The 15598-nt window shown below is 37.9% G+C and overlaps 1 protein-coding gene across 1 annotated transcript in view; it reads right to left on the bottom strand.

Annotated features, from left to right (window-relative positions):
• Positions 1-15598, bottom strand: part of LOC127659450 (ATP-binding cassette sub-family C member 5-like) — a 47407-nt gene that overhangs the window by 18397 nt on the left and 13412 nt on the right. Inside the window, exons 5-17 of the mRNA XM_052149279.1 lie at positions 13528-13761; positions 11920-12093; positions 9192-9339; positions 7178-7326; positions 6977-7084; positions 5818-6165; positions 5432-5503; positions 4051-4175; positions 3875-3947; positions 3493-3696; positions 2711-2836; positions 2310-2421; positions 129-313 (exon numbers count right to left, since the gene is read on the bottom strand). Coding sequence (XP_052005239.1) covers positions 129-313; positions 2310-2421; positions 2711-2836; positions 3493-3696; positions 3875-3947; positions 4051-4175; positions 5432-5503; positions 5818-6165; positions 6977-7084; positions 7178-7326; positions 9192-9339; positions 11920-12093; positions 13528-13761 — 2058 coding nt within the window. The remainder of the gene's footprint in view (positions 1-128; positions 314-2309; positions 2422-2710; positions 2837-3492; positions 3697-3874; positions 3948-4050; positions 4176-5431; positions 5504-5817; positions 6166-6976; positions 7085-7177; positions 7327-9191; positions 9340-11919; positions 12094-13527; positions 13762-15598) is intronic.

Genomic DNA, 15598 nt, shown 5'->3' with positions numbered 1-15598 from the left:
GGAGTCTGGCACTTCTAATTAGTTTCGGGATTGATGTTCATTTCGGCTAAGCATCAAAACTCGCAAGCTGGTGGTTTGTTGTGTCAAGAAGCAAACCTTCAAAGCGGACTGCAGAGCAATTTGCTTACCCCGCTGCCCTGCCTGATCCAGTGACTGAGCCACCAATTGCTGAAAGCGATACTGCCTGTGGTGAAGAGGAAGAGGAGGATGTTTACGATGAAGGCGAGAGGCCCTCCGGCGGCTTTGATGTAAGCAGCGTACACGGCCCAGGCCACGGCACCGGTCCCCTTTTCCTCAGCCTGCATGAGCTGATCTGTGAGGTGTACAACATCAAACAGAAAGAAACAAAAAAATGACTCATGCCAATGACAGCTCAGATAAGCACAGGCCATTATTCTCAACTGGTGGTTCTCAACTGGAGGGTTGCGGCCCAAATATGGATAAATGTAGGGTCTGTAGTCTGTAAGGTCACGGAAAACAACGCTTAATGCAAAAATAAAATGCAACTAACCATAAAATCATGCATAGTTAGAATAGCAGAATAAATAGGCTTTTAACTTTTAAAAAGAAGGAGAAAACACATATAATTACATAATTAAACTATACAGGATTTTGGTATACACGTGTTGGCTAGCCTAAAAATGTAAATATGACCCGGGTCAGTTTGTGCCAAACACAATGTTTTTTGTAAGGTGAATTACTGGCTTCTAAGAGCATGAAATTATTTAAAATCAAAAGATACAGAACTCAAATTGGTACATTTTCCTATTCAACTTATGAAAACTTAACTTAGTTTACAATTTAGCATTTTGTTGGGCATATGCAGTTTATGGTATTTAGGGATGCACTGATGTATTGGCTGCAGATATTTATTGGCCAATTATTGACCAAATTAAAAACTATTGGCATATCGGCTATAAGCATGAATGCTGGCATGAAAAACTATGTAAAAACTCTGAATTCTCTGAATATGAACAATCCAGAAATTACAATAGCCACAATATGTTGAAGGGTTGGCACTCCTAAGAACATGTCATATTACATTTTTATTCCGTCTCATTCTCAAGTTAAAGAAATAGTTCACTTAAAAATAAAAATTATCTTTATTCACTTACCCTGATGCCAACCCAGATGTGTATGACTGTATTTCTTTAGCAGAACACAAATTAAGATTTTTAGAATAAAATAGAGCTCTGTCAGGTCCTTATAATGGAAGTACATGGGTGCCAGCACTTTCAGATTTAGGCAGCATAAAAGTAATCCATGCGACACCAGTCGATTAATGAATGTCTTCTGAAGTGAATCAACAGGTTGATGTAAGAAACAAGTCGATAATTAAAATGTTTTTAACATTAAATCAGCGCTTCATCCAGGGCTCTGATGCAATTTGAAATGGCCGAACTCGTGCGGGATGTTCGTTCTTATGTTGAAAATAAGTGCAGCTTCCTAATTCTCACGTGAACTTGCTGACGAGATTACATCATGCATCATGTCAGCTGGTAAGTGAATAATGAGAAAATGTAAATTTTTTGGGTGAACTATACCTTTAATGCAGAAAAATGGCATAAAGAAATGGGACAATTGTGAAAGCGCCACTTCCCTACTGGCTACATGATGAGGAATAACATACAAAATGCTTTGACACCAGCAGACTATTGGTATAATACATGATGAGGAATAACATCCAAAATGGTTTGAAACCAGCAGACTATTGGTATGATATCAATGAATGCTGCATGGTTGATGGAATTAAGATTGAAATTGAAATATGGCCTTGTGCAATTACTAAACCTTAAAAGGATGCATTTTAAACTGCAAAAACAGAAGTGCAAAAGTGTTTAAGAAGTACAAAATAAATTATTTTCATATCAATCATCATTTTATCATATTTAGTAATTTTTCTGTATCTTTTTTATCTTATTATCTTGTATGTATCTTTCACTGTGGCTCTCTTTAAAATTTTAGTCTGTCATGGTCAGCTGTTAAACAGATCCAAATTTCAATGTACATTATTTACTGTTAGAAAAGAGAAAAAGAGTTTGTACCACTTTGAACATTTTCTAAGCGTTCCTAAATAAAACAGGGCTCTGATGACAAAACAAGGTAAGTAAAATATCGGTATCTGCCAAAATATTGGTTTCGTTTAAAATATCAGCCAAACATTTTCATATCGGTGCATCCCTAATGGTAATATTAATACATTTCAATGTTTTATTTTAAGAACATTTTTGTTTTGGTAAAATCTTGGTCCTGAAGCAAAGTTGAGAAGCAAACACCAGTTGAGAACCACACGATTAAACAACTCACACCTTGTTTCTTGCTCTCAACATGAGGCCTAACTGTGATGCTAACTTGAAGAGACCGCGGGCTGCTCTCCTCCTCTGCCCTCTGCTTGTTTTTCAGGTTATTCCTTACCATGTTCTGTAAGAGGGAAGGAGAGAAAAAAATGAAAAAAACAAGACCTGGTAAAGAGCAATATGTGAATGATTATCAGCACACAGTAGCCAGAACAATGGGCATTGAGTAATAAAGAAAGAGATCAGTGACGGATCCCACACCTGTTATTCCCACAGATCAATGCACTTAGAAATGACAAAAGCACAGCGTGACATATCATTTGAAACCCTGCGGCTCATGATTTTTGCAGTGGGTGATGTTCTGAGAGTGTTTGCCCCCAAAGGGTAAAGCTGCTGTGGGCAGCATTTCGAACCTCTTGCTGCACGCTGTTGAAAAGGGCGGTGTAATCTCGCTCTTTCTCCATCAGCTGGGTGTGAGTGCCATGTTCTGCTATCTGGCCGTCCTTCATCAACACCACATCATCACACTCTGGCAAGTACTGTAGGACAAACACACACAGGGTAGGTGTTACATTATTGTGTTACTCCTGATGACTGGGGTATTTTCGGATGGTTTCTAGGGTGTTCTGCATTGTTGCTAGGTCGATGCATTCTGGCCTAAGTCAAAATGACCCACCCAAGTCTCTCTAAATATGATTTTCTGGTCTCTACTAAATATGGCTCGAGTTTCTCCTTCAGTGCAAATCTTTGGTATTTTTTTTAAACCATTTTTAGCATCAACAAGGTGAAAAATCGGATCACTTAGAAAAGTAACAGCACACAATTTTTCAGTGTGATCATTACAACAGCAATACAATACTTACAATACAAACCACATGATTCAAGGTCTATAGCACAGACAATCCAGGATGAGTTGCTTAAGTAACACAGATATTATGGTGTAACTGCTAACACATTACCATCCCTAAAACGGTTCATAAATCCTTTCTCATTATCATTTGACGCTGTGATTTCACAATCGAACCTCTTGTTTTGTTTACATTTTAGAGTATGTACCATGTTTTATTCATATTCACAAACTCATATATTCTTCATGTAACTTGGAGAACATGTACAACATCATCTGCCCCAGTGTGTGATCTGTGTTTGTGTTTTCTCCCATGCGGCACATCTCATGCATTCACAAGAATCTTGCCTGCAGTTGGTGCGTAACAAAGATGACAGTTCTGCCCCTGGCAGCAGTGCGGATGGCGCTGTGGAATAGGTGGGAGCCTACGCATGTGTCTACGGCGCTGAGCGGGTCATCCAGCAGAAGGACGGGTCTCTCGCTGTAAAGTGCCCGTGCCAGACTCACTCGCTGCCTCTGGCCACCGCTGAGGTTAGCTCCCCTCTCCCCTATCTGCAGAAGATAATTCAGTTCCAGCCTATTCTAATAAATCTATTTTTCAAGGCTATTTACAATGGAAAAAGTAATACAGAGATATCACACAAGAGAGATTTTTTTGACCTTGTTTTTTATTGACTTTGTGTTTGTTGAGGTCAAACATTATATTACGAGCATTATAATGTGTAAATACCTCAGTCATGTCGCCATATGGTAGCTCAGTAATATCAGGAACTAAACAGCATGCTTTCAAAACAGCATTGTACCTGGTGAGAAAACAAAACTAATTTCATTTCAAAGCAAAAAGGCCAAATTCATTTAATTGAATTTCATGCTGAACTTATATTATCCTTGAATACAGCTCCATACTTTTCCTCAATGTATTCTTTTCCAAACAGGATGTTTTCTCGCAAGGAATCGTTGAGGATCCAGGCTTGTTGAGCAACATATGCAAAGCCTCCATTTACCGCCACGGAGCCACCAAGGAGGGTCATCTAGACAGAGGGCAGAGAATTGAACCTGAACATCTGGTGAATCAAACCTGAATTACCCTGGTGAAAAGACCATCTGGTTTATGCTAATTAAAGGAATAGTGAAAATTCTGTCATTATCCATTCCTTCATGTTGTTCCAAATCTGTATGCTGCTATTTTTTCAATTGTTTTGTTTCCTTGCATATGCATGTAAGGGAATACTATGGTCCCAATAAAGGGCCAGACATGTTCTTCAGCTGATATAGCCCATCCGCATCAAGGTTCAATGTGTTGTGCATTCTGAGTTAAAGTAGTCTTTCTGTCAGCTCGGACCAGTCTGGCCATTCTCTGTTGACCTCTTTCATCAACAAGGCGCTTTCGTCCGCATAACTGCCGCTTTTTGTTTTTGGCACCATTCTGTGTAAACTCGAGACTTTTGTGCGGGAAAATCCCTGGAGATCAGCAGCTACAGAAATACCCATCTGGCACCAACAATCATGCAACGGTCGAAATCAGTGAGATCACATTTTTCCCCATTCTGATGGTTGATGTGAACATTAACTGAAACTCCTGACCCATATCAACATGATCTTATGCATTGCACTGCTGCCACACGATTGGCTGATTAGATAACCACATGAATAAGCAGGTGTACAGGTGTTCCTAATAAAGTTTTCAGAGTGTATGTATGCATGCATGGAAAAGAGAAGCGTGTACATCATCTAAAATGTTTTTTTTTAGCATTTTTCTAAATACAGTTTTTTTTTCATTACAAATTCTATTAACTATAATCACCATAACTGAAATGGAAGACAGATCCTAATCTGTCTTATTTTATGTAATTTCTTATTAAATTTAATTAGAACATATTCAAATTCCTGAAACACTGTTTAGTTCTAGGTGTAATTTTAGTTTTGAATCAGATAAATAAAATACACTCTTCACTCTCGCTGTTGCTCACATGCCAGTGATTACCGCTCTCGCCCTGATGTATATGCTTCTCTTTTCCATACAGTGAGAGATCACAGTGACCATGGTGGTCAAGTTCCAAAAAGTACCATAAAAAGTTTGAATTTGCAAATGAGATAAGAGGTACAGTGGACAGGAAGATTATCAGTGAATAATAACATAAATTTCAGTCTGTTTCTCATGTAAAGCTATTGTATGGCGTCAAAAGGTTTGTAATATGGCTCACAAGACATACAGACTACTTGATCTTAATGATTTTTATGTTGTTGGTGTATAAAATAGATTTTTAACATGTGCATATTTCCTCACCTGTCCCAGCAGAGCAGAAAGTAGTGAACTTTTTCCACTGCCAACTCCACCACAAACGCCAACCAGTGAGCCCTGGGTGCACACAGCAGAAAACAGGCAATTAAATTATGTCATAGTGCGATTTAATGGAAGTAGAATGAGTCTAATCCATGTTATGAAAAGCTTGGTAAATAAGAGCTCTATTCAAAATGTGTTTTCCTGCAGGCAACACTTAATGCTGCCCACGGAAACAGCCTTTTTGTCTGAATAAAATGAGGTATTATTGACAGCTCAGTCTCGGAAAAACTTTGAGCCACCTAACCTTACACATGTGACTGTACTGTATGGAAAATAGCACGTGGAATGGTAAACATTTTCTGATGATTTCACAGTAAAGGGTGGAGTACCTTCCGTACGCACAGGTCAATGCGGTGCAGAGTTTTGTGGAGGGGAGGTCGAATACTCTGGGTGGAGGAGATGGTGCTCTGAGGGCTCTCCTGCTCCATGTGCGTCAGGAGATGTTCTGCATTGGGTTCCTCACTCTTCACTTTGCTCTCCTCAGTGATGTACAAGCTCAGTTTCTCCCTCCTAAAAACTCTCTTCATACCACCTCTTTTCTGCTGGGGTCGGCTCTTCTTCCCCTGTGAACTGCAGGTCTTCTCCCAGGCCAGTGTGGCATCTCTGAACTCAATCACGTTATCAGGATATTCAGTTTTGATGGAGATAAGCTCTCTGTCCTCCATCATGAAGAGCTTCTGTGGGTGAAAGTGAAAGCATTGACCATGGGAATATTGGGTTTATTTGGCAAACAGCACTTTAAAGGGATAGTACACCTAAAAATGAAAATTCTGTCATCATTTAGTCACCCTCATGTTATTCCACACCCGTATGAAACACAAAATAAGATATTTTGAAGAATGTCCAGCGTGAACTTTTCCATTCAATGAAAATAAATGATGAAAAAAGCATCATAAAAGTAACCATATGACTCATGCGATGTGTACAATGTCATCTGAAGCCAGATGAAAGCTTTAAGTGAGGAAAAGACCAGAATTTTGTCCTTGTTCACCTAAAAACTTCTTCTCCACTGTAGCTCTCAAATCTCATTCATTTTAAATATGGTACGTCAAAATGCATTGAGACGCCAGGTTTGATGTCAATGGCCCATTTAAGATCATGATGCCAAACAAGGTGTGACACGTATTAATGCAGCATTTGAACTGAACACAAGCACAAATTAAATTTGATAACTAAAGTAGAGGGCATGATTGTCAGAGAATAACAACTCCAAAAATTTGTATGACTTCAGGAGACTTGGAATATAGTGCAAAAATATTTTTGTACCAATTTTAATGATACTTTTGTGGTACTTTTTTATTTTTGGAGATTGACAGCTAGACCTGGATATTCTGCAATATATCTTCCAGTGTGTTCCATGGACTAAAGTAAGTTACCAGGGTGTAAAACAACATGAGGGTGAGTAAATTATGACAATTACATTTTTGGATGAATTACTCCTGAAAAATAATTTGCTGTGGATGCAAATGAGAAATGTTTGATTTTGACCTGGAATCTTTTGACGGCAACGACACCTTCTGATAAAGCACGCACCGCAAGGGGCGTGACCTTTAGGGAAAAGGTCATGGAGTTAAAAACAGCAACAACCGTGAAGGCCTGCGAGTTGCGACAGAAAGGAAATGGGTATTAGAGAGATCACATTGTTTACGAGCCTCAGGCAGTGTATGAAGAGTGAACATATAGCTTTACCTGTGCTGCAGTGAAATCATAACCCAAAGCCATGTGGAGAGTAAACGTGCACACACTAGCAATCACCACAACGACTGGAGCCACACCCACTGTTAGGCTCTGAACACAGCCAGCCCACTCCAGTATCCTCCTCTCTTCAGATCGAACATCTGGAGACACAAACGGAGAATAGGTGACAGAGAGTATAGAGAACATTTAGTCGATTTTTTAATGGCTATGTTCAAACAGTCAGTGTTTGGGATTGATAAACATATTTACTAACAGTTGTGACTATCAGAATGTTTTGTACTGTACATACAAGAGCAGACAGGAGAGGATCAGATGGACAGGTCATCAAAGTCAAACCACCCTCTCTAACTTGCAAAAACCAAAATGACAGATGACAGACTTTGTGTTGCATTTTTAAGGATATTAAGCTTATATGTGCACTTTAGCACTCCAAACAGGACTGACCTCCTTAATCTGCTGCTGTGTGAATGCAGCAATACTGTGTTTATGTCCTACAGTATGGTTCCTTATTTACAGGGGCCAAACTGTGATCAATCCAGCAACAAAACTAAGAACTATAACTGATACAGAAGTCAGATCATAAACATAAATGGGATGTTGTGGTAGATTGGACTGGTGAGGTATTGGCTGTCCAGTGTCCCATTTTGCCCTCCACCTTCACACTAATATTTGTGTCCTGACTGCCCGCAAGCTGGCAAATTCATTCACTGTTGCTCTATGGCTCATGGCCAAGGTGTTTTGCTACTGGTCCAAACAAACAGAATCACTAGACATTATTGAATCTCCAGTTATTCAGATATAAAGCATGTTAGTCTTTGCAAATGGTGATATTTTATTCATAAGTGCATGCAAAAAAGGTGTAAATAGAAGACAGAAGGCCATGCAACCATGCAAAATGGTCCAAACCTGTGACTTTCTTCTGTGGAACACAAAATTAGATGTTAGGTACAATTTTAGTCTCAGTCACCATTTACTTTCATTGAATCTTTTTCCCATACAATGTAAGTGAAGGGTGACTGAGACTAACATTCTGCCTAACTTCCAAGACTGAAAGAAAGTCATACAGGTTTAGAACAACATGATGGTGAGTAAATGATGGCAAGTAAATGATGTCAGAAAGTTAATTTTTGGGTGAACTATCCCTTTAAACACCCAATGAAATCACAATTGGAGTTTTGGGGAGTTTTTCCATTTCCATTAGTGCCATGTCGCATATTAAATTGACAGTTTTTTCTCTATTCCGGGAAAACAGACCAAAAATAATATATGACAGCAAAAGCCTATTGACTATTTTAGAAAAAGGTAAAAACATTTTGTTTTAATAACACAATACATAAAAACTGTGCTTGTCAAGTGATTTCATGAGGTTGATAATGGATAGGCCAGTGGTGGCTCAGCGGTTAAGGCTCTGGGTTACTGACCAGAAGGTCAGGGGTTCAAGACACCCCTGTTGGGCCCTTGAGCAAGGCCCTTGAACCTATCTGCTCCGGGGCGCCGTATCATGGCTGACCCTGCACTCTGACCCCAGCTTAGCTGGGATATGTGAAAAATAAATAATTTCACCATGTATATGCAGAAATGTATGTATAATGTGTGACAATTGATCAATTTATTTATTTTTATTACTGAACGGTAAATTAGGTGCATCTCAATTTAAAGAGTTACTGTAAATTATCCTTTTCTCCCATATAAATTCGCCCACCCAAATTAGTTTTATCTAATTCCCAACAAAGTCTCTCCAAAGGTAATATGGATCAGAGAGAATTAAATACTTCGTAAATTAATCTTTAACCTCAGGGACTCTCAGGACATTCAGATGATGGAGGACCAAGGAGGGAGTGAGGCAAAGCCAGTGAGCTTATGAAGCTGGAGGGCCACAGAGTTGATCTCTTGATTTCCAGGGAGACTGAGAGATCTAAGCTCAGGCAAACAGGAAGTGACCGTTTAATGACGGTGGCTGACTCAGTGCTACTGTTTGTGTGGGCGTAGTCGAGTGGCAACTCACTTTGGATGTTGTTGGCAAACGGCGTCTCCCAGCAATACATCTTAATGAACTTAATACAGCCCAGGATCTCGTTCATCAGCCGGACGCGCCGGTCCGTAACCACCACACACTTCTTACGGAAATATGCTGTTAAGCGGGAGGCCAGCATCTGCGGGAAATAATTAAAATGTGAAGAACGACCTGTACAACCTGAGATGAGTTTGTGCAGACTAAAAAGGGAATTCCTCTGAGCTAAAACATTAGTGTATGGTACATAAATGACTGAATGTACTCAATGAATTTACAAAAATGTGTATATGTCAGTTTGGCAACATTAACATCGCAAGGTGCCCAATTCTGATTTTCTGCTCAAATCCGAAGTGTGTTTGAGGTTGTTCACATAATATTTAAAATGTGACCCATAAACAAATTGTAAAAAAATATATTTTAGCACCATTTGGTTTAATTATCTTAATGTATTATTATTATTATTATTGATATCATAAGGTAGTTATATTTTCTTTTGATATGAAATTAGAAGAACTTTAGATCCCCAATCTTAAATAAATATTCTGGGTTTAATACAAGTTAAGCTCAATTGACAGCATTTGTGGTATTATGTTGATTACCACAAAAAAGTATTTCAATAAAATAAATAAATAAATAAATACAAAATCAATGTTGCCGTGAGGTACTTACAATGGAAGTGAATGGGGTGGATTTTTGGAGGGTTTAAAGGCAGACACGTGAAGCTTCTCATTTTATAAAAATACTTAATTTTTCTGTTAAAACTTGTGTCATAAAAAGTAGCTTAAGGATTTTAGGATTTACAGCATTATGACAGCATGGCAAAAAAGTTGTAAAACTGGATATACCTTTACACAGAAATGTTTAGTAAGTGATTTTATCACACTAAAATTACATTATCACACATACTGTTTACATATTTTGGCAATACTTCTGAAATATTGAGAATTTAAATGTTTACTGATTGGCCCATTAATTTGCCCAAAAAAGTAAGTGCCTCACATTTGTTTTTCGTTATGAAAAGGAAGGACAAGTTGAAAATGGTTGCTAATCAACATTATGCTGCAAATGCTGTCATTTGAGCTTAACTGGTATTGAACGTAGAACATTCCTTTAAATCTATGCATTAGCATTAACATTTCAACTTCTGTTGTTACTGTTTAAAGCAAATGTCACAACATTTAAGACCATTTTACATTAATACATATTTTTATGTTTTCTTAGTAATAGCATATGGTGAAATTCATAATTTTTGAGTAACACAATAATTCAGTTTACAATAAGGTCCCATTTGTTAACAACTTCAGTTAACATGAAGTGAACAATACTTTTACATCATTTACAGTTTACATACATGTCAGCCAAATACATTTAAACTCAGTTTTTCAAAATTCCTGGCATTTAATTGTAGAAAACATTCCCTGACTTTATTTTAAGAATGTGAAAGTCAGAATAATAGTAGAGAAGATTATTTATTTCAGCTTTTATTCCTTACATCCCAGTGGGTCAGAAGTTTACATACACTTTGTTAGTTTTTGTTAGTATTGCCTTAAATTGTTTAACTTAGTTCAAATATTTTGGTTAGCCTTCCACAAGCTTCTCACAATAAGCTGCTGGAATTTTGGCCCATTCCTCCAGACAGAACTGGTGTAACTGAATCAGGTTTGTAGGCCTCCTTGCCCGCACACGCTTTTTCAGTTCTGCCCATAAACTTTATATCCGATTGAGGTCAGGGCTTTTGATGGACACGCCAAAACCTTGACTTTGTTCTTCTTAAGCCATTTCTCCACAACTTTGGAGGTTTGCTTGGGGTCATTGTCCATTTGGAAGACCCATTTGCGACCAAGCTTTAACTTCATGGCTGATATCTTGAGATGTTGCTTCAATATATCCACATAATTTTCCTTTCTCAAGATGCCATTTATTTTTTTAAATGCACCAGTCCCTCCTGCAGCAATGCACCCCAACAACATGATGCTGCCACCCCCATACTTCACAGTTTGGATGGTGTTCTTCAGCTTGCAAACCTCATCCTTTTCCTCCAAACATAACGATGGTCATTATGGCCAAAAAGTTACATTTTTGTTTCATCAGACCAGAGAAAATTTCTCCAGAAAGTAAGATCTATGTCCCCATGTGCATTTGCAAACTGTAATCTGGCTTTTATTTTTTGGAGTATTTAGTTTTGGAGCATTGGCTTCTTCCTGGCTGAGCAGCCTTTCAGGTTATGCCAATACAGGACTTATTTTACTGTGGATATAGATACTTGTCTCCCTGTTTCCTCCAGCATCTTTACAGGGTCCTTTGCTGTTGTTCTGGGATTGGTTTGGACTTCTCGCACCAAACTAAGTTAATCTCTAGGAGACAGAATGCATCTCATTTCTGAGCAGTATGATGGCTGTGTGGTCCAACGGTGTTTATTCTTGCATACTATTGTTTGTACAGATGAACATGGTACCTTCAGGCATTTGGAAATTGCTCCCAAGGATGAACCAGACTTGTGGAGGTCCACAATGTTTGGCTGATTTATTTAGATTTTCCCATGATGTCAAGCAAAGAGGCACTGAGTTTGAAGGTAGGCCTTGAAATATATATGAAATATAATTGTTCACACTATTATCCAAAAAAACAAAAACAGATCTGTGTCACATGTAAATTGGGCCACACACAATGATAGTAAACATTCAGTTCATTACGGTATAATTTGGTGTGCTTATCTTACCATAGCGGCATAGAAGATAACAAAGATGGCTGATCCCAGGAGTGCAGTTGGTCCTATGAAATATGTGGTGTATGACATGCCCAGAATTCCAACAAGCGGCCCACCAGCCAGCAGACAGCCCACAGAGACCGCCTCATACAGACGCTGTCCATCACTGGAGCAAATGTTCACCAGCTGAAAGGACAATAGAATGAGTCATCAAACTAAAGCATGACCTGGTTCATAGCTAGCATCGCAAGTAAGGCAGTGCATTAGAACTATGTTATAAAGCATTCGGACTTCGCAAACACAATCACAATTCAGTTGTCAAGGCAAAATGACGCAGGCTAAAACTATGTAAAAAAACTTCCTCAAATGTCACATTTCCTTCAAGTCAACATGAAACAACAGTCATATCATTTTACTTCCAGATTGTCAAATCAAATCACTTTATTGTCACACGACCATATACACAAGTGCAACAGTAGGTGAAAGTCTTGTGTGCAGTTCCAAGCAACATAGCAGTCATGACAGTGATGAGACATATACCAATTACAATAAACAACATATTTACAAAACACAATTTACATATCAAATGTACACATACTTACACAACACAATAATAATATACAATGTACAGTAAACAATACACACAATATTGAACACACATACAATAAAAATAAAAAAAAAGTATATAAAAAATATATTGAGTAGTTGTATTATGGAGTATATAATTATGACTCCTTGGTCTTACTGATGTTGAGGGAGAGATTATGCTACTGACACCAACTTGTCAGAGTGTGCACCTCCTCTCTGTAGGCTGTTTCATCATTGTCAGTGATCAGACCTACCACCGTCGTATCATCAGCAAACTTAATGATGGTATTGGAGCTATGTGTTGCCACTCAGTCATGTGTGTACAGGGAATACAGGAGCGGGCTGAGAACGCAGCCCTGCGGGGCTGTGACATATTTTCAAGTGAAAAGAGATATTCAAAAAGAAAATAATTTAGTGCAGAACTTGATTTTTAGTTGATGGGATAATGAAAACTGGGTGTTCCACACAAGAATGAAGCCAGGCCTGAACGCAAGTTTGTAGTTGACTGTGGAGGACTACTTTCCTTATGAAACACCACTTTTGAGTTTCTCTTCAATAGCATCTCGACATATCCAAATGGTAAGGCTTCTTTTTCAAAATCTATTTTTATATTCATTATTATTTTTGTTGTAACCTTTTTTACATTAACCTGAAATAAATTACTGCATTAACAATTGGCATAATTTTAGAATGGCAGCATTGCACTAGGCGACAACAGCCTAAATAGATATCTGGCTATTGGTTAACATAACAACAAGAAAAAGCCAAGGTTATGTCAGCCAAAAAGGAATGTCAAGGTGGAAGAAGTCTGAAATTTTTTTTATAAATAAATGTTTAGAATACCACCCACTGATGAATCATATACATTAAGACCAGAAACATATACGTATTATGAAAGGAAAAAAGGCATTAGTATGAAAGCATGACCAGAAGGGCTGTCTCATTATTTAAATTATAAGTGGAGAATCTTTTTCAAACTTAAAATATAGTGTTAGTAGTAAATAGTTTATAAAAATATTCAAAACAATTCACCTCTCCTGTGCTGATGTCTCTAGTACTGCGGAGTCGCAGGATTTTCCGGAAGGCAACTGTGAGTGCGGCTCCCCTGAGGCGTGCAGCAGTGCGATAGCTGACAGCCCACATAAAAGCCAGAGACCATGAGCGCGTGAGCTCCATGAGGAAGATCCCCCCGACCAGAGCCAAGCCGTACAGCAGCTTTACCTCTGAGCACATAGAATACTCCAGCAGTGCTCGGATCAGCAGAGCCTGAGAACAACATGCCACAAACAAGGAGGGTTTTCTCAGGGAAGAGAGTGGTGTACCACATATTTTTTTAATGATTTAGTTATTTTATTTGAACTGAATCAGAATTACATGAGGAGGGAGAATGTCTGGTATCAGAACATCCACTGTTTCTGGGGTCAGGGGATCAACTTCAGCTCAAAGGAAAACACAAGAAAATCTCTACTCCTATATATCTAACTATGAACTCTTTTTACATGTCTGGGAAAAATCCATGATTACCCATCACAGCTTTCCAAAAGAAGAAAAAAACAGTAAGCGCTGGATTACAGCAGTTAGAAGAGGCCTAATTTTCAGTCACTTTCTCAGCAGCTGTATTAGAAATCTCATTGCAGCTGTGGTAACTCATTTTTTAAAGCTAATTCCAGTATAATATACTACAAAGTATAATGTTATTATTTACATAATATAATTAAACTATTGCAAATACAAAACTGTTTGCTTGATTTACGCTGCTAAATAAGGAGGAAAGCGTCATCACAGTCTGTGAAAAGGGTCCATAGTCATCAACTCATTCTGACTCAATATTAAAGGGATAGTTTACCCCCAAATAAACATTCTCTCATTTACTCACTTGAATCGTGTGCTATATTCATTAGACTTCTGAAGTCATAGGACAATTTAGAAATTGTCCTGGTGAGAAAGTTTATGTTGTTAAGGCTTCAGAATGCAGACAATATAGCGAACAAGCCAAATGGACCATGTTTATGATACTTTTATGGTGCCTTTTCACCCATTTTAAAGCTCCAGTCCTCATTTAGTGTAATAAATGCATGGAAAAATGCATTTTGTGTCCATGAAAGTTATGAAGTCATAGGGGTTTAGAACTACATGAGTGCAAGTAAACAAATACAAGGCAGAAACTATTATAATTAGTTGTTTCTCCCACTTTTTTCTCAGTCTGGGTGAGAAATAGATACAAATTTAAGTATTTGTTACATATAAATTCTCCCTGCAAGGTGGCGGAAAAATGCACGTAGAATGTGAATCGGCAAAAACAAAAGATTTAAATTAGAAAAGGATTTAAATATCTATCTGTTTCTCACCCACACTTATCATATTGTTTCTGAATATATAGATTTGACCACTGGAGTCAAATGGATTACTTTTATGCTGCCTTTATGTACTTTTCAGAGCTTCAAAGTTCTGCTCACCATTCACTGCATTGTATGGACCTACTTGTTTGTGTTCAGCAGAAGAAAGAAAGTCATACACTAATGGGAAGGAATGAGGTTGAATAAATGATGAGAGAATTTTCATTTTTGGGTGAGCTACCCCTTTAAGACATTTCTGCACTTGCCTTCACAGTGTTTGTGAGATAAAAATTACTTTCAAAGACCCATGCCCACTTTTCAACTCATTCATATGCCTTTGGTCAAATATGTGTGCCAGCTATAACATGAGCATTGCCTTAAACAAAGCCTAAGGCATGCGTGGTAAGAAAATGATATGTTTAATTTATAGCAATCCCTGATACACCTTTAATCTAAATACTTGAAGTTTTAATGACACCTGTATTCAAATAATCTTTTTAAATCCCAGTTTAATCACACCAAATTGTTAAATACCAAATGAAAGAAGACTAACAATATAAGCCACTAACAAACTTTCTAACCTCTTGTAATACATGAGTGGGTCATTTAAAAATAACTTTTACATTTAAAATTTGTGTATAAAACATCCAAGGACATGTTTTTGTCCTTCGTGGAAAACTAGGTATTACAGCTCATTTTTGAGGGATAGTTTACACAAAAACAAAAAATCCTAATTTTCTCACCTTCATGTTATTCCAAACCCATGT

Source organism: Xyrauchen texanus, chromosome 19 (assembly GCF_025860055.1).
Source record: "Xyrauchen texanus isolate HMW12.3.18 chromosome 19, RBS_HiC_50CHRs, whole genome shotgun sequence".
NCBI lineage: Eukaryota > Metazoa > Chordata > Actinopteri > Cypriniformes > Catostomidae > Xyrauchen > Xyrauchen texanus.
This window is presented reverse-complemented; position numbering and strand designations above follow the sequence as displayed.